The sequence below is a fragment of the Lycorma delicatula genome, chromosome 4 (assembly GCF_047948215.1).
Source record: "Lycorma delicatula isolate Av1 chromosome 4, ASM4794821v1, whole genome shotgun sequence".
NCBI lineage: Eukaryota > Metazoa > Arthropoda > Insecta > Hemiptera > Fulgoridae > Lycorma > Lycorma delicatula.
In genome coordinates this window covers 20,692,520-20,715,574 of record NC_134458.1, presented here as the reverse complement: position 1 = coordinate 20,715,574, position 23,055 = coordinate 20,692,520, and the positions used below count along the sequence as shown (strand labels likewise).

General features: G+C 29.9%; 1 protein-coding gene across 2 annotated transcripts in view; it reads right to left on the bottom strand.

Annotated features, from left to right (window-relative positions):
• Window positions 1–2,311: 2,311 nt before the first annotated feature.
• Window positions 2,312–23,055, bottom strand: part of LOC142323177 (putative fatty acyl-CoA reductase CG5065) — a 181,560-nt gene continuing 160,816 nt past the window's right edge. For both annotated transcript variants that reach the window (XM_075362479.1, XM_075362478.1), the window contains 2 exons: window positions 16,649–16,906; window positions 2,312–9,104 (listed from right to left, as the gene is read on the bottom strand). In XM_075362479.1, coding sequence (XP_075218594.1) covers window positions 8,957–9,104; window positions 16,649–16,906 — 406 coding nt within the window. In that variant the 3' untranslated portion in view covers window positions 2,312–8,956. The remainder of the gene's footprint in view (window positions 9,105–16,648; window positions 16,907–23,055) is intronic.

Genomic DNA, 23,055 nt, shown 5'->3' with positions numbered 1-23,055 from the left:
CTGTAAATAGTATGTACATTTTTAGTTTGGCATTAAACATAATTTTTTTTGTGAAGTAGTTTTGATATGTATCTTAAAGTTTTATTAGGATATAAATAAACAATATCACAATTGAATTGAATTAAATTAATTTATATTTATATTGACTTATAGATTTAAGAGAAAAAAAACTCACTGAGAAAGAATTGGCCAACTGCAGATGGCGGCAAGAATTAGAAATTAATAGGATCTAGTAAGTTATTTCACAAATATCATTTATCTTATTGCAACAACTGATAACTCTCTGTTTCCTTTATTTAATATTATTTATCTAATGCTAATTTTATAAGGAAACATATTAAAATATTTTAATAATTATATGCTTCTGAAAAAAAAAAGTTACAAGCTAATTTGTTATAGGTAATTCTTAAACCGGAAAATAAAAACAGTTGATTCAGCTACGACTTGAAAGAATCCTGATCAAGATGTATTATAGAATTTTCTGTTTACATGATAAAACTTCAGAATGAAACTCCTACTTTTTCAAACATTGAAAAAACAATACTGTAAAACGTATGTGTTTGGTCGACTGAAAAAATCATGCGTACAAACCAACTCTGAGTACGTTATTCCTTACATTGTTTACAAACTGATAAAAATGAGTAGGAAATGAAGCCCAAAATTAAAGTAGCATCTATGGTCTTCTGTCAGTAAAAAGAACTGAACAACATGTTTAAGTATCACATTTTAAAACACACCACAGGAAACTGTTTTAAATACATATATCATTACAGTTATATTAAGAATTTTTATAGAAAAACATTTAATTATGAATTTCCAATACAAGAAATATTTTGTGAAATCTGTCTATAAGCATTACCACAGTAATAAGTGCATGTAAATAGATAAATCAAGAAATAAAATTCAATTATATGTGACATTGAAATAATTTAAAAAATTAATTTATCCTTAAATGAAGTTAGCAGCTTAGAAAAACTACATAAACTGTTGGATACACCACTGACAAAAACTGTTATGCAATGCTTTGTCTAAAATACTTAACTGAGATATTAATCTTCTACATATAAACATTTCTTTCAGCAAAGGAAATACCAAACAAAACTGGTTAAAAAAGTTTAACAAATTTATTAATATCACAAGAGAAAAAATCAGCACATTAAAACATTCCTATAATAAAACAAAGTTATAATAAAGCTATTAAATACAACTTAATTTTTCAAAAACAAATTTAATTTTCAATAAAATACATTAATATCCTACTGAAAGAAACATTTTTAACTGCATTAAATGTACAAGAAACATACTGTATTATATAATTAGAATAATCTGGTCACATTTATCATGACATGAATTTATAAAACCCATAAATAATTAGTGTAATTACACATTGACAAAAAAAAACACCATAATTACAATAAACATAACTTGAAATTATGCCGAGTCCACTGGTATGTTCAATATAATTCAATGTATATACAACTTTGGGTACTACATACACTTAAAAATTTTTATCTGGGTTTAACTATTATGCTTAACCAGTGATTGCAAATAAACAAATTTAATATACTTACAGGTAAAAAAAAATCAATAAAATGACAGTAAGTATTAAAAAGAATTTAATTTTCAAGTTTTAGTAAGGGCTGAACAATTTTGATACATGTTAAGTTTTAGTACAATAAGCTGATTTCACACACACCACTATGGCATCACAGCCTGCCGTTAACAGTTAAGAGTAATCCCACAGGTAGTGATTGATAACAACATATTGTCTAATTCCACACCATGTTTTAGCTATATTAAAAAATAAATAGTAATGTAAAAGCAGTAGATTAACTTTATCATGCTGATTAAACTTTCCTGGCTTGACAGTTCAATAATCACAGAAGGTGAAGGTTTGATTCTGATCCAATAAATTTGTATCACGACTACTTAACTACAGGATGATCTGTGCAAAACCAGTTTAATATATGGAAGACACACGTTTACTTATAATGAACAATTAATTAATTATTTATTCTTTTTAAATGTATAAGTAGATGGATAAAATAATAAATAATCATAAATAATAAAAATATTAATAAAAAAATTAATGTTAAAGCCAATAAACCATAATTCTTGAAGAAAAATTTAATTTATCATAAGAAACAGAGATTTTTATATATATATATATATATATATATATATATATATAATAAAAATATCACTAATTGATTGACTAAATGAACATATAGTGGAAGCCATTAATTATGCTATATAATGAACAATTAATTAATTATTTATTCTTTTTAAATGTATAAGTAGATGGATAAAATAATAAATAATCATAAATAATAAAAATATTAATAAAAAAATTAATGTTAAAGCCAATAAACCATAATTCTTGAAGAAAAATTTAATTTATCATAAGAAACAGAGATTTTTATATATATATATATATATATATATATATAATAAAAATATCACTAATTGATTGACTAAATGAACATATAGTGGAAGCCATTAATTAAGCTATGTGTAATCGAGGGGTGCACTGGTACCAGATGCCATTCCAGTACTACTTTTTTGAAAGAAATAAAAAACTTTTTACATTAAATTTGTTTTAACTTAGTCTGGCCTGTTTTACTTTAACATATTAATATCCTACTTAACGTTATCGTATTCCTTAATGAAAGATATTCTCAGTTTCTTAAATGTGAAGGACACTGTTGTAAATTATAAAACTCAGACATGAAAATGCTACTAGCTTTTGCGGCTAAAAATGTAATTCACAGAAAGAGTTAAACATTCAACATGAAAAGATAAGTTTTGGTTCTTATCGATGTAAATAATGAAATGAATGTGCAGTTTTCATAACATTGTCATGTGGCCAGTTGCCTGTGGTTGTGGACCGTATACATGCCATGTTGTTTGCAGTCTGCTATAATAAAAAATCAAATGTTTCAGTACTACAAAATTTACAGTGTAATTTACCTGGAAAATTAAATGTACATTCACCTAGAAAATTTACCTGGTGTAATCTGAAGTATTCTAAAAGTAAATTATTAAAAAAAAATCAGAACTTCCAATTACATTAACAAGTAAACAGAAAAAATATTTAACACGATCAAATCATATGAAAATATCAGATTTAATTGTAATACTTTATAATTTTTACGGTAAGGTTTTTTTAATAAAATCAAGGAATAAAATAAAACCTACACAATTAAAAATTACAATTACACACAAATAGTATATCTTTTTTAACCACTAATAATGATAAATGTTTACCTATTATGAAATTTACACAGATTTATTAGGCAGCCAGCCAGAGATATTCTTCCTGGAATAATACTTTATAACAAATACCATATATTGTAATTTAAATTTTTCTAGAATTAAAGTAAGAAAAAAAATAATTTTTTTCAATTTCATATGAACAGGTATGCACTGACTTTTCATTTTACGAAGTTTCAATTAAACAAAGTTTAGAAATTAATCCCTTGACTAATGTAATTTAAATTTGAGTTAACAAAATAATCATGTTTTTGGTAAATGCCCAATATAAATGTGCAACTGTTCAATAACATATAAATATCACTGTAATTATTTATCAAAAAAATAAACACCAAAAGAGATGCAAGTCCTTCCTGTCTGTATCCTTCCAGGCTATAATAACAGTAAATACAGCATTTTTGTTAAACTGAAATGTAAAGTTATAGATAAATTTAAATAATGTAGGTATTAATAAAAATGAAAAGTTATTTTTAATATATAGTGAATAATATGAAAATGTATCTACAAGAAAATTGTTACACCCACAAAATAATTATCGGTAAGTACAATCATTTAAGTTTTCTTCTATAAATTTCATAAAAAATACTCAAATACCGAATTATTAACTGATCAAATGTTAATTTTTTAACAAATACACTCCATTCACAAAATAAACAAATCATTATGTATAATAAAAATTTATTTGATTGTAAATAGAAAAATATGCAAGAGTCGAGTACAAGATAAATTTTTAGAGAATTGTTTTTCCTTAGAAACAATCCTTAAAAAGCACGTATATTAGCATATTACTTTCAAGTACAGCAAAAATGTAGTTATTATGATAAATTTTTAATAACATAAGAGAACAAAATAACACAATAATCTTTCTTATAGAAATATATCAGAGAAAATGAAAAAAATTGAGATCACATACAATCCAAGCCAAAGCAGAAGTTATCAAATCTTCCTAACAACTTTTTCTATTAACTATACGATTACCTAAATAAATATGTTAATTCTATACCAATTACTAGAGGCTGTTTGATATGCATTTGCATATTAAGCCCATTCTCACTGGTTATTGGATATTTTCCTTAAAATATAGTGATGATGCATATTTTCACTACATTTACAATATTTTTCGATAGAGTACCTAGCTATAAATGTCGCACGGCTCTCAGCAGCTGCGCGTCTATGGTTTTGGTAGGATAATATTGTTATGAGGCCAAATAAAATACAGACTCATGTGAGACAAAGACAGATGATACTGTTCTGCATTGCGCACGCCTACTGCAGCACTCTTCTAACTAGGCAATTAAATTACGCAAGTTATTGTTAATGCGCTCATATCATTAGTTTAGTTTTTTTATTTATTTGAGCAAGGTTTATTAATGTGTACCATGCCTCCTGAAAAAAAAGTGCCTCTTCATAGATAGCCGACTATCCTGGAACATTTACATACGACGGAAATGTTTTATATCGTCGAATTTGTGAGAAAAATATTTCGTGCACAAAAAAAATTTGAAATAAACCAGCATGTCAAGATAAGTCTTCATATTGCAGGATTGCAAAAGAAAGGCCCACAAGAACTTATAAAAGCAGCAAGTAGCAGTGATTTCACTTCCAAAGGTACACAAAAAAACTACTTTAGCATGGATTTATGTCAAGCATTGCTTACAAGTAATATTCTTCTTCACGAACTTACAAATCCTACCGTCAAAGATTTTCTGAAAAAATATTGCTTAGACAAAAATATACCAGATGAATCAAGATTGCGTAAAGATTACACACCAACAATTTACCTACATGTTCTGGAAGAAATACACAATGACCTCAAGGATATCATTATTTGGATTTCAGCTGATGAAACTATCGACATTACATTGCGAATTTAATTGTTGATGCATTAAAACTAGAACCTTCTTCTTTCTATCTGGTGGCCTACAAAAACCTTCAAAAGAGAAATCATTCTATGATTGCCACATTTGTGAATGAATATTAAAAAAATATTTCCTGAATCTTCTGCAGATGAAAGAGTGTTTATATTTCTCTCAGATGCTGCTCCCTATATGATGAAGGCAGTCAAAGCCCTCAAGTATTTTATCCCAATTTGATTCATCTGACATGCTTTGCTCACGGAGTAAATCAATTTGCTCAAGTATGATCCACGTTTGGGAATGTAAATAAACTGATTTCATAAACAAAGAAAGTGTTTCTTAAGGCACCTGCTCGCAATGAGGCCTATAAAAAAAAACTACCAAATGTGCCTTTACTTCCCGAACCAGTGGTAACTCGATGGGGAACATGGATTGAATCTGTACTGTTTTACAATGAACATTTCAAGGTCATCAAAGGTGTAGTAAACGATTTTGATAGTGCAGAGGCTATGGCAGTTTGTCAGTCCAAGGAACATTTAACGATTCTAGTATAAAAAAAACATAGCTGTGATTAGCACTCATTTTTCCCACATACCTGACAAAATGAATGAACAAAATGAGCTCCGCACCGCCGGAGGTATTCCCGTGTAAACTTAAAGAAAAATTTAAAAACATTTTGAACAATAACCCACGCTTTGAACCTTTGTGTAAAATTGATAGTTTTATTAATGGGATGCATGAACTTTTGCCAGAAACAATAAGTGCTAACATAACACCCAAATTCAAATACTGCCCAGTTACTGCAGTGGATGTGGAACGATCCTTTTCCACTTATAAAAATATTTTGAGTGATTGAATACACAATCTTACTACCGAACATTTAGAACAGTACCAGATTGTTTACGTTTACAAATGTAACAAAATGTTAAATAATTGTTAATTATTGATCTGTTATTCAACTACTTACTAACTGTATATTGATTTTGAAATAAAAAACTAAAAATTATTATTTTTTATTATTTAAAGTTGCATATTTTGACACTTTTCATGTATATTTTAAGCATTCTTCATGCATATTTCAAGTGTTTTATGTTGCATATAATTCAGTTTCTACCAACTACATACGCAGTAAATGATTCATAGATGAAAATAATATAAAAAAAAATAACACATGATGAGAATAGCAGAAAATCAAACACATGAGAATCTGTTGATTTTTCTTTTATGAACATCAACATTATTAAAAAAAATGTTAATTAAATTCTAATAATATGTTTTTGGTGACTGTAAAGTCAAAATTTTATATTTTCTTTTAGTCTTTCTAGTTCTGAACAACCAAATAACTATATTCAAAAACACTACTACACAAATTTCTGACAATTTTAAGCCTGTATTCTATAAATTCAACAAAAGTTGCACTGCCAATTCAATTTAATTATTCGAAAAATATATCACAAAAAAAGAAATAAGCATTAAGATATGCTCTTAATTTGGAATATTGATACGTAAAATAATTATCGTAATTATAATTCAAAAAATAGCCATAACAATACAATGTTGGTAAAATGAAAGCCAATAAAAATTTCTAACCTGTAACATAATTTACCTGTAATTAATGATTTATTAGTTTTTTCAATATTTTTATGAACAGTAAGCTTTTTATGTATTAATTTAAAACAAAAAAAGGGTGGTGTAGAAGTTAATGGTGATTTAAATTCTAAATTAGATTTAACTACTAAATTGCAATTTAGTAGTGTCAAATTATATTACTGCAAGACTAACAAAACTTGTAGCTTGTTATTTATCACTAATCACTAGCTACTATGCAGAGGTGGCTAATACCAGCTTCCTACATACCAGTTAGTAATTGAATAATTTTTAGGTTTTCTATTTAATAATTGGTGGACAACCAGAACAAATATTAAAACACTTTTTCATTAAAAAAAAAAAAATCTTTTAAATGTAGAAAGTTGTTTTTGAGTGAATGAGATTTTAAAAATATTTTAACACGATTTATAAATTCATTGTTTTTAATTACTGTAGATTAAAAATTTCACAATTCAATTTACAATTAACACTCACAAAATTGTTGTTTTTTTTAAATAATTTTTCTGCTCATGCAAAATTATACCAAAAAGTACTTTTATAGTAGTTAACAGAACAAACATTTACAAATGAAAGAGTTTATATACTATATGTTTAAAATACAAAAACACTATTAAAATCAGCATTTCATGTAAACATAATTCTCAGTTGTAAGCAAATAAAGTACTGGGGCCAGTATTTAAAAGAAAATCTAAATAGGATAAATTGCATGTGAAAGTATACATAAATCATACAGTAAGTTTCTTATTACATAAAAGAAGACTAAGAATAACAATTATTCTATAACACTATAGAATAAAAAATTATACGAATAGTAAAATCAATAATATATGCTTTTCTAAACTAAATTCTACATGAAATGCATGTGACATATGGTGAACTTAAAGGATAAGATGAAACTACACTAAAACCCAGTTAAAATAAGCATACACAAAGTAGACTTACTCTCATCGGCTATAATACTCTTAAATAACATTCTTAAAGGTAATGTGAACAGACTAAACAAATCAGTTAACTGCATTCTGAAATTAACATATTTGTTTATTAATATAATTTTTTTACTGATTATTACTAATAGTTGACCACTACTATATTTAGTGACTACATACGATGCGGTATGGAAAAAACTTATGAATAAGTTGTGACTAAGCATTTCTGCATTAAGACTGCATGTTTGATTTTATTTTTCATCATATTAAACGGGCTGTATTACAATAATCATTTTTCAAGTGATCGATACAACTTAAATAAACTATAAAATATACAATATTTTAAATATAATTATAATGGATTAACAACATAAATTAATAAATAAATATTAAAGTAACAAAGAACATTTATTATTTAAATTTTGAACATTTACCAATGAACTCGTAATTTTCTAATTTAATAAACAAATTAAAAAAATGTTAATAAATTTAATATTATTTATATATTTATAATAGTATAATACCTATAATAAACCAGTTACAATTTTTAGAGGTCGATTAAGCAATAAATGCAGTAATTCATCTATCGAATGAACAGATATCTCAGAAGACATTATTATAACACTTATCATTACTTTTATGCCATCAGTGAACATCCTATACAACACTATTATCTAATATATATTAAATTACAGATAGTTTGGTAAAGCTATTGTAATTGCAAATTAATTCCTATCATGTTAATGCAAAAAAATTATTTGCTAAGTGACCACATTGGAAAGAGATCGAGTCATAGTTCTGAACATCTGAATGTTTAATAAAAAAAAATACTATCAATTAATTGAGACAATCATCCTTATTATTAGTCCATCAAATGATATAAATGTCTGTATTTAAAATCTATATATCATTTTAACTAGGAATTTTATTCTTAATGAATCTAACTCTAACTGTGTAAAAAATCTTAAATGGCACAAACCTATTAAGACTATGATAAAGCATATATAAATATAACTTTTAAAACAGTGTAATTAATAAACATCTTTTAAACAGTTCATTGAATATACCAACAATAATAACAGAATTACAATCTCCATGTACAAAACTTTAAAGCAAATATTTTATAATGTGTTATATAAAAAAAGCATGCATGAAAGAGGTATATAAGATAAAAATATGAGTACAACAAAAAATACACTAAATAGCTGTATAATAATAAATTATAAAACAATTATAGATGACTAATCTCCTTCCAAAACAGTCCAGAAATTAATAAATTTAAATACCAACTGTTTACACATACGGTATCATCCTAGAGACACGCAGGATCATATCCAATACGAAATACCACAAGCAACGAGCTGACTGTGAACGCATCATTAATGCACGCCACATCAAAATAACTAAAAGCAACTTTGATAAACGATGCACCCATAACAATCTGAAACAAATAAACCATTCGTAAAATAAAAATCAATTGTTCACAAAATGTTGAAAAACTTATCCATTTCTTACAATGATCCTAAAATATTATGAAGTTGACAGAGTAAAAATGAGAAAGGACATTACTTTTTCCTGGCAAACCATAAAAAATTACATTAAATATTATGTAATCGCTGTCGCTGAATGGCTTCGACAGCATGTGGCACTTACTAAACCTTATGGTGATTCTGAAAAGGGCCGTTTTTGTAGTCGATTGGCTTCGATAGCTCGTTGTAATTGCTAACATTAAAGTAGCCCTGAGAAGGGCTGTTGTCATCAAATGGCTTCGATGGTTTGTATTTCATAACCTTGTGGTAGCCCTGAAAAGGGCTGTTTTTTGCGTTAGCTCTAAGAAGAGCGGTTGGGTCTGGAAGCTGGTCTCCGGCGAAGTTGCGGCTTGTCCACTGAAGTCCGACTGGGCTTTCCCTCAGCTGTAGTTGGGTCCCCACTACAGCGTGGCAGTGGTGACCCCCAGAGCCCTGCAGTGTTGGGTCGGCGTCGGTCGTTCTTCGCCAAGGCAGTTCTCCTTGAGCGATCCCACGCTGGGCCGGCTCCTGCTGCTGAGTCTACCAGCCAGGGCGATTGAATTCCAGTGAGCTGGAGCGAGAAGGTAGCATCCGCATCCAGCGACTCCCTTGGCCGGCCGACCAGGCCTGCTGCTCTGTTGGCATCCACCGGGAGGTCTCACATTGAGGTGGCCAGGGAACTTCTTCTGTCTTCTTCTATCTTCTTCTTCTTGGTCTTCTCCAGGTGGTGGTTGACGATGAATTACCAATTCACTCTCGTGCACGCTCTTTTATTGGAGCCTGAGAGATGGGGGGTCTGCAGCGCCGCTATGGTGGGAGAACTGCGCATTGAGAGTGATGCTTGTATCAGCCCGTCCGTATACTGTGTGCCCCTCTCACATCGCTGCTACCATTATCGCCTGCCGATATTAAATTAGGCATATATGTGGTAACAGTATGTAATTTTATACATGATATATGTAGCTAAATATATACTTTAATGTCCAATAAAAATTTTGCAGAAACCAGGAATTTTATTATTGTAAATCTCCATATTTGGTGACAATTTGTATTCCACACTACAATACAGTTAAAAATCCAGTCCATCAGGAATTACCTTTTCTTTCAGGAGAAATTTCTTTTAAATAACTGTACTGATTAAAATGAAAGTGTTCTACGTAAAAGTTTTACTCAAGTATATTCTTAAAAAATATTCTTTTTAAAATATTAAAAATCTTGTCACATCCTTTAAATGAATCTGTCTGAATTTTAAACAATAAATGACATTTCAGAGATAGAAAAAATATATAGATTAAATTACTAAAAAGCCATGATAATGCATAAAAGTTAACTTGTGTTTACTGTCCAAAAAATTGCCACGGTCCAGAACGATTTTGTATTTGGTAAGAGGCAATTTTTACTTTAAGAGAAACAACAGCTATAATTCTGTTTTCAAAAACGGATACCAAAGAGATACAATAACGGATTTTGAAAAAGAAAACAGTAACTCCACTTTTTCTATAATGATGTGACAACATGTCTCACCAGCAATGATTATTTATAAATTCTAAATTATTTTCACAACCTGTTAATCAGAATTAAATTTTTAATGCAATCTTTAATGTATCCAGAAAAGAGTTAATTGTATTTTTTTAATGTATTTGAGGAAATTAGTTTTTTCCAGAAATTTGAATTTTAATATCTTAATACTTTAAGAATTATTATAGTTAAGCAATATTATAGTAATATATATTATAATAATATTATAGTTAAAATTAATTGTTTGCCCTTAATACCCAGTTTTAACTAATTTTATTCAGATTACACAGGAGGGATCCAATCAAGTTTTTATAACTGGATACCCATCCTGATGCAACAAATAAAATTAAAAACACATGCAAATTTATATTATGTTGTACACAGAAGATTCTGATTAAGAAAAAGTCTATTATAATTTTTTTTTCCACTGAGAAAGATAAAACTTCTTGATTTATCTGCACAAAAGATGAAGCTTGGGTTCTATTGGAAAAATACTACATTCTAAAATTTATGTAATTTTTACAAATAGTTAGCTGTTGTTATGTCTGCAGCTGCTAGCTGTCTTCAAAAGATATACAGATTGCTTTAAGAATTATGAAATTTCCTATGGGTCGCACATCTATACTGTAAAACAAATGTTGTACAACATCATAACCACACAAACAACATGGAGGAACTAACATACACAACAGTATTTCTATTAATAGATGGGTTGATAGTTGGATTGATTTTATGATAACACTGAGAAATAACCTAAATAAAAAGATGTATGTTACTTGATGGTGTAAATATTTAAATTTTTATCTTAGTTTAAAATGCACACAAAACCTATAATTAAATTAAGTGATTTTACTTCTTACAATAACTGTCTCAGGGAGGAAAACAGCAGACATCTTACTTTTTAATGACTAGTAGATATAATGGAAACTAGTATCAGCCAAAAATGTTAACCCGTTAAATCTTTATTTCTTAACATTTTGAGGACCTTTAATTCAGAAATAAATATCTTGGTTACAAAATTCATTATATTTTCAACTCAGCTTTGTATCTCACAATCAGATTGAACCTATAACCATGAAATATGGCAGGGTAGATTACATATTAAGGGGGCAGATTTTATCAATATCTTTCCAAGAAAAAATTAGATAAGGGATAGAGAGAATTTAAAGTAGTGGGACATTATTAAAATTTCACTTATTCATATTTTTGTAGCTTTACAAATAATATAATAAAAACTATTATAAAAAGTAAAAAATGAAGGAAAAAGATTACAGATATTTATTTTTTTTGGTTTTAAAAAAAATAATTCCACTTGTAAAAAAATAGTTTATAAAGTTTCAAACTTCTGACCATTTCACCTTATCAAACTGAATTTCTTTATAATTTCTCAATGAAGAATTATTAAAATGAGGCACATTTTCAATCCTAATTATAGAGGTACGGGAAAATACAAACCATCCCTAAAAATATGAGTTTTATTTTTCTAAATGAAGTGTTATCAGAATAGAAATAGTTTGTATTTTTTACATTTATCACTGTGTACTAATTAATTATTTACATTAAAAATATATATTTATCAAACTCCAAAACAATATGATTTGAGATGCTTTTAAGTTTTATAATAATTACTCTGCAGTAACTCTCCACAAGGTTGTATTTGTATGAATTATTATAATTTTTGTTTCAAATTTAACAAAACATTCTATAACACTTTTATTTTTCTTTAGATAAGAAACAAGTTAAAATTAATAAATAAAAATCTGAAAATAATTTTCATTTTTAACACTAAGAAGGGATCAAAACTTTAACCTGTTTTCAGTTGTAGAAAACTTCTGCAACATTTTGACAACTGTTTTGAACAATTAAACACACTTAATGAAGGTTACTTATATTAATCAGTTATATTTAAGCATAATAATATATGAAGTCTATTCAGAAAATAATCAAACATATTTAATTACGTGCCAACAGAGATATTTAGTGACGTGCGTTTGGCAGCATTGTGTTCTACATAACCACATGTTCTAGGACTGTTATCTTGTTTACTTTTTGTGTTATTGTTATTTGAGTGCAATGTGTTTAAGTGTTAATTTAAGGTGTTAATTTTTGGGAGCAACAATACAATGTAAAATTTTGTTTTTATCAATTTTGATGGAATTGTGCATTTTAAATTCTAGCCTCAAGGTAAACCATGCATACTATAGAGGCGTTTTACCATGGTTATGTGAAAAAATCCACAAAAAGAGACCAGAGTTGTAGTGAGACAACTTATGGTTCCTTCACCATGACAATGCACCTGCACACTCAACTTTGTCAAAATTTGTCAATTTTGTGCCAAAAATTAGATGACTGTCCTCTCTTAGCCTCCCTACTCATTAGACCTGGCTCCTTGTGCTTTTTTCTTATTTCTGAAATTAAAATCAGTTATGAAAGGATGCCATTTTAAGGCTATTGATGACATTAAAGCAAATTTGTCATGGACCTTAACGGCCATTTCAAATGAAGCTATCCAGGACTGCTTTGTGAAGTGACTGGGAAAAGTGTGTGAATAGAGGAGAGGAGTACTTTGAAAAGGACAAGGACCAGTAATCTGTAAAATTAATAAAGATTAAAAAAAAATAAAGTTTGGTTACTTTCTGAACAGATCTCGTATTTCAATAGTTAAATTACACTAAGAAATTTCATCACTTCGTGAAATGACATAAAAGATAAAATAATTAAACTAGTTACAAAAATGTTTACAACAATAATTTTATATTAGAACTAAATATCAAACATGCAGTAAAATTAGGAACTCAGCCACTTCTTGTTTCATACAATAAAAGTAACTAAATCATTTTTCTTTATTTTCATTATTCATGGAACATATGAAACAAAAAAAATTTTGATCATGCAATAGGAAAATTCTGTTAACTGTCACATTATTATGAACTACAACCTTCAAGTATCTTGATATCTCTGAGCCAATTCTTCTTGTACTCCCTTTCCTTTAATTAGCCTACTTTTTTAATGATGGCAATTAACAGTTTGTTTCATTCAACTTGTTTAAATCCTTCTGTTTTTATCAATACTTTAATCCAATCTAATCAACCACTTTATTATAACCAACAGTTTTAATTACTTATAGAGCAAGATGCTAAAGATTGAATATACGATTATAAGTCAGGGATGGGTAAAAGCCAGCCTAAGGGCTGTATGTGGCCCTTTTAATTGCTTAATCCGGCCCATTATGAAATCATTTTCATCTCTTTCCTACCCAATGCTATAAGAAAACTACTGAAAGTAGCAGCACGAGTGCGCATCTATTGTTATAGTGTACATGCACATATATACATGTGACTAGTAGCTTGATGGGGGATCGTACTGAAAGCATTAGTGGCAAGTTGTGGAACTCAATCAGTGCGCAGTGTGCTTTCTTGCAGTAGATTTCAGATTTTGTATGAGCTTTAAATCTTGCATGTACCAAACTCTAAGAATACTGGATATTTTTCATGGGTAAGTTTTAAGAATTTTTGTGGTTTAAAATAAAACCACAAACACAGTTGTGATTTTAATTATGTTTGTTTTAATTATTTAATTATAGGCGTTGAAATGAGTCAGCACAAAAAAAAGAAATACTGATTTAGAATACCGAAATTTTGTTGCTGTATGGACATCAAAGTATTTATTTACAAATGCAAATAAAACGATTTGTTTAGTTTGCCAAGAGACAATTGCTGTATTCAAAAAATATAACTTAAGAGGCATTTTTCAACAAAGCATTCAAAATATTAATCAGTTTCGTGTCACAGGAACTGCAAAATATTGCAGAGAACTTAAAAAACTCTTGCAAAACTAAAATGTCTTCACAAAACAAAACAATATTGACAAAGCAGCCACGAAAGCTAGTTATGTTGTTGCACATAACGTTGACAAGTTGTGTAAACTGTTACCTGAAGCAGAGTTTGTCAAGGAATGCATGGCAAAATTTTTGGAAATATGTCCTGATAAGAAACAAATATTTGAAAATGTAAGCCTTTCTAGAAGAACAGTAGTTTGGTGAGGATTGAAAATACTACAGAGAATTTATTTGATCAGCTAAAAGCAAAAATTGCAAATGTTAACTACTGTATTCTCACCTTAGATGAGTCCTGCGATGTAACTGACATAAGCCAGTTATTAATATTTATTCGTGGCATAGACAAGAAATTCAAAATTAGTGAGGAACTGATTAGCGTACATCCGATGAACAATATGACTATGGGAGAAGTCTTTTTTATGGCTATTGAGAAGTGTCTAATTAAAATACACTTATATTAAGACAAAGTAGTAAACATCACCACAGCGATCCTAGTTTAACAGGAAAAAATATGGGCTTATTAAAAAGAATCAGTGATAAAATAAAAGAGATGCAGCCACAACATGAAATAATTTTGCTGCAATGCCTCATTTGTCAAGAAGTACTATGTTAAAAAGTTTTAAAATTGGGGTCATATCAATATTGTAACAAAAGTAAAATATTGTGAATTTTGTCCAGGAACAAGCCCTAAATCATCAGTTTACTGAATTCTTAAAAGATATTGATAGTGAATTTTACAAAATACCGTACCACACAGACATGAGATGGCTTAGGATCAGCAATGTTGACAAGCATGTCAACAGGAATTCAAATAAATTAGTAAACTTATTTGAATGAATTGAATATTGCACTGCAAGGAAAAAGGCAATATGCTTTTAATATGTACTCAAAAATCAGAGCATTTTTGATAGAACTTTACTTATTTGCTAAAAATTTAAATGAGAAACAGTTAAATCAATTTCCAACATTGGAACTACGACTCACGACGAGAAAACTTGAGAATGATGATTTTGTTAAGTATGGAAAAACAATAAAAGAGTAACATGCTGAATTTGACAGATGATTTGAAGACTAAAAAAAATTGAAAAAGACTTCTCATTAATAAGTACATTTAATTTTAATGTGCAGGATGCTCCAGTTCAGATTCAGTTAGAACTGACAGATTTTCTGTTGGATTATTTGTTAAAAAAAAAGTTTCATTCGAGCGAATTAAAGGTTTTTAATGATTCCCTGAATGCAGATAAATTCAAAAATTTTCTTGATTATTTCAAGAAGTATTTATTTATATTTGGATCGACATATTTAAATGAAAGACTTTTTCATTAATGAAGTACACAAAAAATAAATATAGATCCCAAATTACTGATAAAATTTACATTCAGTAATAAGGAGTAAGTTGGAACCTAATTTGGATGAAATAATTGCAAACGAACATTCGAGATTTCACGTCTCACATTAAGAATAAATTAATTAATAATTGTTTTTACAACATATTGTTTGAAATAAAAATAAAAGTGTATGGAAGACTATAAATTTATAAAAATGTTTAATCATTGATGCTATTTTTGCTTTACATTCCTTGAAATTAACATGTACACTTTAAATTTGATTGGTTGACCGGCATGTAGGACTATAGTAACCCCTGTGTCCACCGTATGGGGCTTATTTAAAGTAAATAATATGAAATTAAGTGCATAAAATGCTATTTTAAATTGTATTTTTTTTTTAATTTCCAGTGCAGGATCCAAGGAAACATCCCTCCCTGGACCTCCAAACAATATGTCCTGGCAAACAATACAAGCATCGCAAAAGATCGTCACAAAAGCATCATCGCACCTTGCTACAGCCCTGCACGCATAAAAAATGGACTAAAAATAAACCTTTTTGGCCTGTGAACTCAATTTCATTTGATGTTTCAAATGAAATATCCCTTTAAAATCAGTGATATTTAAATGGAGGAAGTGAAATTAAGCATGGAGTTTGGAAATTAGTAAAACAAAAAGGTGGCCAAATAGGTAAATTAAAAAAGAATTTAGACATTAAAAAACATAAAAATTTTTTTAAGTGATTTTAAATAATCTAAATAACCATAATTTTTATTGAATATAAATGTCCACTTACTTATGAAGCTGTTTTCTGGCCTGGGGCAAAGAATTTGGATGCTCTTTAAAAATAAAATGTCGGATGCCTAAAACATAATCCTCTATATAGGCATGCCATTGTATCTGTGTCACATCAAATGGGAACTCTTTCCTGTCGGTTGAACTCAAACTGAGATTCAAAGAACGAACATTGTCATCAACAAACCGCCACTGTCTTGTAGAAAAATATTCAAGACATTTAGCTGCTTTCTCAAGTTTATTCTGCACTCGGACCATCCTGTTATCACAAAACAAGGCGGTTTCAGAAAGAAACATTGACAGATATCACACTTCTTTAATTTAACAATTAAAAATACTAAAAAAAAAAAAAAAAAAAAAAAAAACATATGACAAAGCAAACTGAAAATGCTTATATTCGATATTTTTTTTTCAATAGACATATCATTTTAATGTGCTATTTCTTTGTTACAATAATTTCATCATTAAATTTAAGCTACTATTACTTGCGTGTCCCTCTATGAATCATGAGACCTTGCCACTGGTGAGGGAGCTTGAGTGCTCAGTGATACAGAGTAGCTGGACCGAAGGTGCAGCCATATCGGAGAGGTATCTGTTGAGAGCCAGACTAAGGAATGATTCCTGAAAGAGGGCAGCAGCTCTTTCAGTAGTTTTTAAGGGCATAGGTCAGGACGACTTAAACGGCCACATCAATATCATTCAGTCCTCTGAGTACTGCGCAGCTGAAAGCAATGGAAAACTACAGCTGCTTTTTTTCTAAGAAAATATAGCTCTATGCATTTTCATATAGCAATGATAGAGGCGCCTTCCTTGGTAAAATGATCTGGAGATAAACTAGTCCCCCATTCGGATCTCCAGCTGGGGACTACTAAGGAAGGGGGTCACCAGATAATTAAAATAAAACATTCTACTAGTCGGAGTGTGAAATTTTAGAAGTCTAAAAAAGGTTGGTAGGTTAGAAAATTTAAAGAGGGAAATGGATAGGATAAATTTAGATGTAGTAGGAATTAGCGAGATTTGGTAGGAAGCACAAAACGACTTTTGGTTAGGTGATTTTATAATAAATAACTCAGCTACAAATAATGTGTAGGCAGGAGTAGATGTTTCATAACGAAGAAGAAGATAGGGAAGAGAATAGAGTATTTCAAAATGCATAGGGATAGAATCATTGTAATAAGGATAAAATCAAAACCTAAGCCGAAAACGATTGTTAACGTCTATACGCCTACAAGTGCCCATGATGATGATGAGGTAGAGTATGTATATGAAGAAATTAACGAAGCAATTAAACACATAAAAGGAGATGAAAATTAAATAATAGTTGGAGATTGGAATGCAAGCACTGGGAAAGGCAAGGAAGGAAATAAGTGGGTGAATACAGCTGGACATAAGGACTGAAAGAGAGGACAGACTTATAGAGTTTTGCACGAAGTATAATTTAGTACTTGCCAACACCCAATTTAAAAATCATAATAGAAGAATATACACTTGGAAAAAGCCAGGCGATACTGCAAGGTATCAGATAGACTATATCATGGTTAAGCAAAGATTTAGAAATCAACTCGTTGACTGCAAAACTCACCCTGGAGCAGACATTGATAGCAACCATAGTTTGGTGATAATGAAATGTAGATTGGGGTTTAAAAACCTGAAGAAAAGGTGTCAGATGAATCGGTGGAATTTAGAGAAGCTTGAGGAAGAGGAGGTAAAGAAGATTTTTGAGGAGGACATCGCAAGAGGTCTGAGTAAAAAAGATAAGGTAGAAAATGTAGAAGAAGAATGGGAGAATGTTAAAAAGGAAATTCTTAAATCAGCAGAAGCAAACTTAGGCGGAATAAAGAGAACTGGTAGAAAACCTTGGGTTTCAGACGATATATTGCAGCTGATGGATGAACGTAGAAAATATAAGAATGCTAGTGATGAAGAAAGTAAAAGGAACTATCGGCAATTAAGAAATACTATAAACAGGAAGTGCAAACTGGCGAAAGAAGAGTGGATTAAAGAAAAGTGTTCAGAAGTGGAAAGAGAAATGAACATTGGTAAAATAGACGGAGCATACAGGAAAGTTAAGGAAAATTTTGTGGTACATAAATTAAAATCTAATAATGTGTTAAACAAAGATGGTACACCAATATATAATACGAAAGGTAAAGTCGATAGATGGGTGGAATATATTGAAGAGTTATACAGAGCAAATGAATTAGAAAATGGTGTTATAGAGGAAGAAGAGGAAGTTGAGGAGGATGAAATGGGAGAAAGAATACTGAGATCTGAATTTAAGAGAGCATTAAAAGATTTTAATGGCAGAAAGGCTCCTGGAATAGACGAAATGCCTGTAGAATTACTGCGCAGTGCAGGTGAGGAAGCGATTGATAGATTATTCAAACTGGTGTGTAATATTCATGAAAAAGGGGAATTTCTGTCAGACCTCAAAAAAAGTGTTATAGTCATGATACCAAAGAAAGCAGGAGCAGATAAATGTGAAGAATACAGAACAATTAGCTTAACTAGTCATGCATCAAAAATCTTAACTAGAATTCTGTACAGAAGAATTGAGAGGAGAATGGAAGAAGTGTTACGAGAAGACCAGTTTGATTTCAGGAACAGTATAGGGGCAAGGGAAGCAATTTTAGCGCACAGACTAATGGTAGAAGGAAGATTAAAGAAAAACAAACCAACATACTTGGCATTTAGACCTAGAAAAGGCATTCGATAACGTAGACTGAAATAAAATCTTCAGCATTTTAAAAAAATTATGGTTTAAATACAGAGATAGAAGAAATGCTAACATTACAGGAACCAAACAGCAACAGTAATAATTGAAGAACATAAGAAAGAAGCCGTAATAAAAAAAAAGGGAATCTGACAAGGATGTTCCTTATCCCTGTTACATTTTAATCTTTACATAGAACTAGCAGTTAATGATGTTAAAGAACAATTTAAATCCAGAGTAATAGTACAAGGTGAAAAGATAAAGACGCTATGATTTGCTGATGAGATAGTAATTCTAGCTGAGAGTAAAAAGGATTTAGAAGAAACAATGAATGGCATGGATGAAGTCCTATGCAAGAACTTCAGCATGAAAATAACAAGAACAAAACGAAAGTAGTGAAATGTAGTAGAAATAATGAGGATGGACCAATAAATGTAAAAATAGAAAAAGATTATGGAGGCAAAAGAATTTTGTTATTTGGGAAGTAGAATTACTAAAGATGGACAAAGCAGCATTTGGCTATGCCGAATAGCACAGGCGAAACGAGCTTTCAGTCAGAAATATAATTTGTTTACATCAAAAATTAATTTAAATGCCAGGAAAACATTTCTGAAAGTATATGTTTGGAGTGTCGCTTTATATGGAAGTGAAACTTGGATGATCGGAGTACCTGAAAAGAAAATATTAGAAGCTTTTGAAATGTGGTACTATAGGAGAATGTTAAAAATCAGATGGGTGAATAAAGTGACAAATGAAGAGGTGTTGGAGCAAATCAATGAAGAAAGAAGCATTTGGAAAAATATAGTTAAAAGAAGAGACAGACTTATAGGCCACATATTAAGGCATCCTGAAATAGTTGCTTTAATATTAGGTCAGGTAGAAGGCAAAAATTGTGCAGGCAGGCAACATTTGGAATATGTAAAACAAATTGTTAGGGATGTAGGATGTAGATGGTATACCGAAATGAAACGACTAGCACTAGATAAGGAATCTTGGAGAGTTACATCAAACCAGTCAAGTGACTGAAGAAAAAAAAAAATTACTTGCGTATGTAAATATGTAAACTCATTAAATAATCAGTGCTCCACAAAAGTGCTTTCAATTTAGGGAAGTCAATCTTATAATTTAGGTGATGTATAAAACAATAACAGTTATATCTAAGGTGTATCACAAAGTTCTCCCAGGACTCTCATAACCTATTCTACTCATAAAAATAATAGATAAAGTTAATATAAATATATGTCCTAAAATGCTTTGTTTGCAAATGATAGCTAGTGAAAGATTTTGCTCAGATTTCAGCTACTTGGTGAAATGAGGTTGTACTGAAATTTTTAGGATAATGAAGGGGCAGAATTAGTGATTTCTTAAAACACAATATTTATACAGAAACATAGCACTTGCATAGCTCAGTTATTTCAATCAACAGTCATGTTATTTTTTTGTTAACCATTTTTAATGAGTGCTACAATTCATGATTCTACAGTGTAAAGTATGAGTAATACAATTTTTGATGGCAAAAAAATTCTGCAGCTGAAATTCACAGACTAATTTGTGATATGTACAGATAGAATATTATAACTGACACAAAAATAAGATGGTGGTATCGTTCATTTTGAGAAGGAAGAACAAAATTCATGATGAAGAATGTAACGGCTGGTGTTGATAACAGACGATTTGATGAAAAAAGTTGACGAAAATAACAAGAAAACTGGTTTCACCGTGTTACAATTGTCTTTGATATTTTACAATCTTTTACGTATGAAGTTTTAACTGAAAAATTAGACTATAAAAAATTGTGATACACAATTGATCAACAAAAACAAGAAAAAACTTCTTACTGCAGCACATGAAATTTTGCAGTGTTAGTTGATGAACTGTTTGATCACACTGTTACCATAAATGAAACTTAGATTTCTTATTCAAATGTCAAGACAAAGAACTTCAAACAAGAACCTTCAGTAAAGAAGTTGATGGATATTAATTTTTGGGACAAAAAGAATGTCTTGCTTGTCAAGCTTAGTGATCGCAGAACTACTGTAAATGCTGATACATATTGCAAAACACTAAAAATCTCCTAGAAATGCTATAAAAAAAAGAAATCATGTGGAATGCTATTCCACAGAATTTTCATTTTTCGTAATGCCTGGCCACACATTGATTATTTTATTTTACTTAACCTTAAACAACACAAAGGTTTGACAATGGCAACGAACTGAAAAATGGTGTTACTGTGATGAATTCATGGGCAATGTAATTTCTTGAAGAAGGAAAGAAGCTAGTGAAATGTTATAAAAAATATTTTGAAGTTGAAAAAATCTATGTAGAAAAGAGTAATAAGCAGCACATTATTAGTAATATTATAAGTAATAAGAGCATAAGTAATACAGTTTGTTCATATTTTTCAGTTTTGTTTTTTCTTTCAAAACAGATCTCACTTTAAAATCACACTTCATACTATATATATTATGTGTGTGTGTGTGTGTGTGTGTGTGCGCATGCACACACACATACACACGTAAATTCTTTATTTTAATTTATCAGCCATCATAAAAAAAAAATGTAAAAATAAGTGATGGATGTACACTATACAATTCAATAGTTTAGCCATCTGTACAAATTTTAAGTAAAACAAAAGTAGAAGCAATTTACAAATTAAAGCTGACAGATTATACTGCGAATTAAAAATGAAGAGGTTTTTGTATGTAATATAAAAATAATTCAGGTACAAACAAATTATTAAGAAGTAGTTAATAAATACCATGCTCTATATATATATGTATATACAAACAACATTTGACGTTCATAATTGATGTGATTAAAGAGTGCACGAATAGTTTCAAAAGACATACACTAAAAGAAAATCAATAAAAAGAGTAAGGAATGAGGAAACCAAGAAAATAAAAGGAATTAGAAGATGTGGTTAATGAGTAGATGGAGTAATGCTGTAAGAATAAATTCCCCAAGAAAGAAAATATGTAATATGAAATGAACATACAGAGTGCGCCATGAAAAAGTTGCCCTGCCTACATTTACAGCAACCTACATAAGATCGATATTAAGAACTAACACTACTGTACTAATCTTCAGAGTAAATGTTGAAAATGTCTCCACCAACAACTAAACACTTGTGTGCACAGTTATCACTTCACGAAAACATGCATCAATTCCTCTGGGGTAATACTGCTAATACATATCTTGATATTCTCCTTCAGTTCATCGATTACGAGTGAATTGTTTTGATGCACTCGTCCTTTCAAGATTCCTCATTAATAAAAGTCACATGTTGAAGAGTCTGGTGACCGTGATGGCCATAAGCCTCTACCTACTGTTTGCTCAGCAGTAAACAGTTCATGAACACAACCAAGTAACCTCTCAGACGTGTGACAGGACACCCCTTCTTGCTAGAAAAAGCAGTACTCAAATTCGTCTGCAGTCAGTTGTTGAGCAGTCATCCAAAATGATCAGATTGACATCTGGTGTTGACTGTGGTGTCAAAAAAATATTGGACCAAAATACATCACATGACTATCTTCTCGTCATGTAAGGATACCCTGTGTATTAGGTGCGGATTTTCTGATCCCCAATAGCTGCTGTTCTGGTCAGTTATGTATCCTGATAAATGAGACCGTGCCTCGTTTGACATGATAAAAATAAACAGGTCCAATCAACCATATTCAACAACCAACGACAAAAGT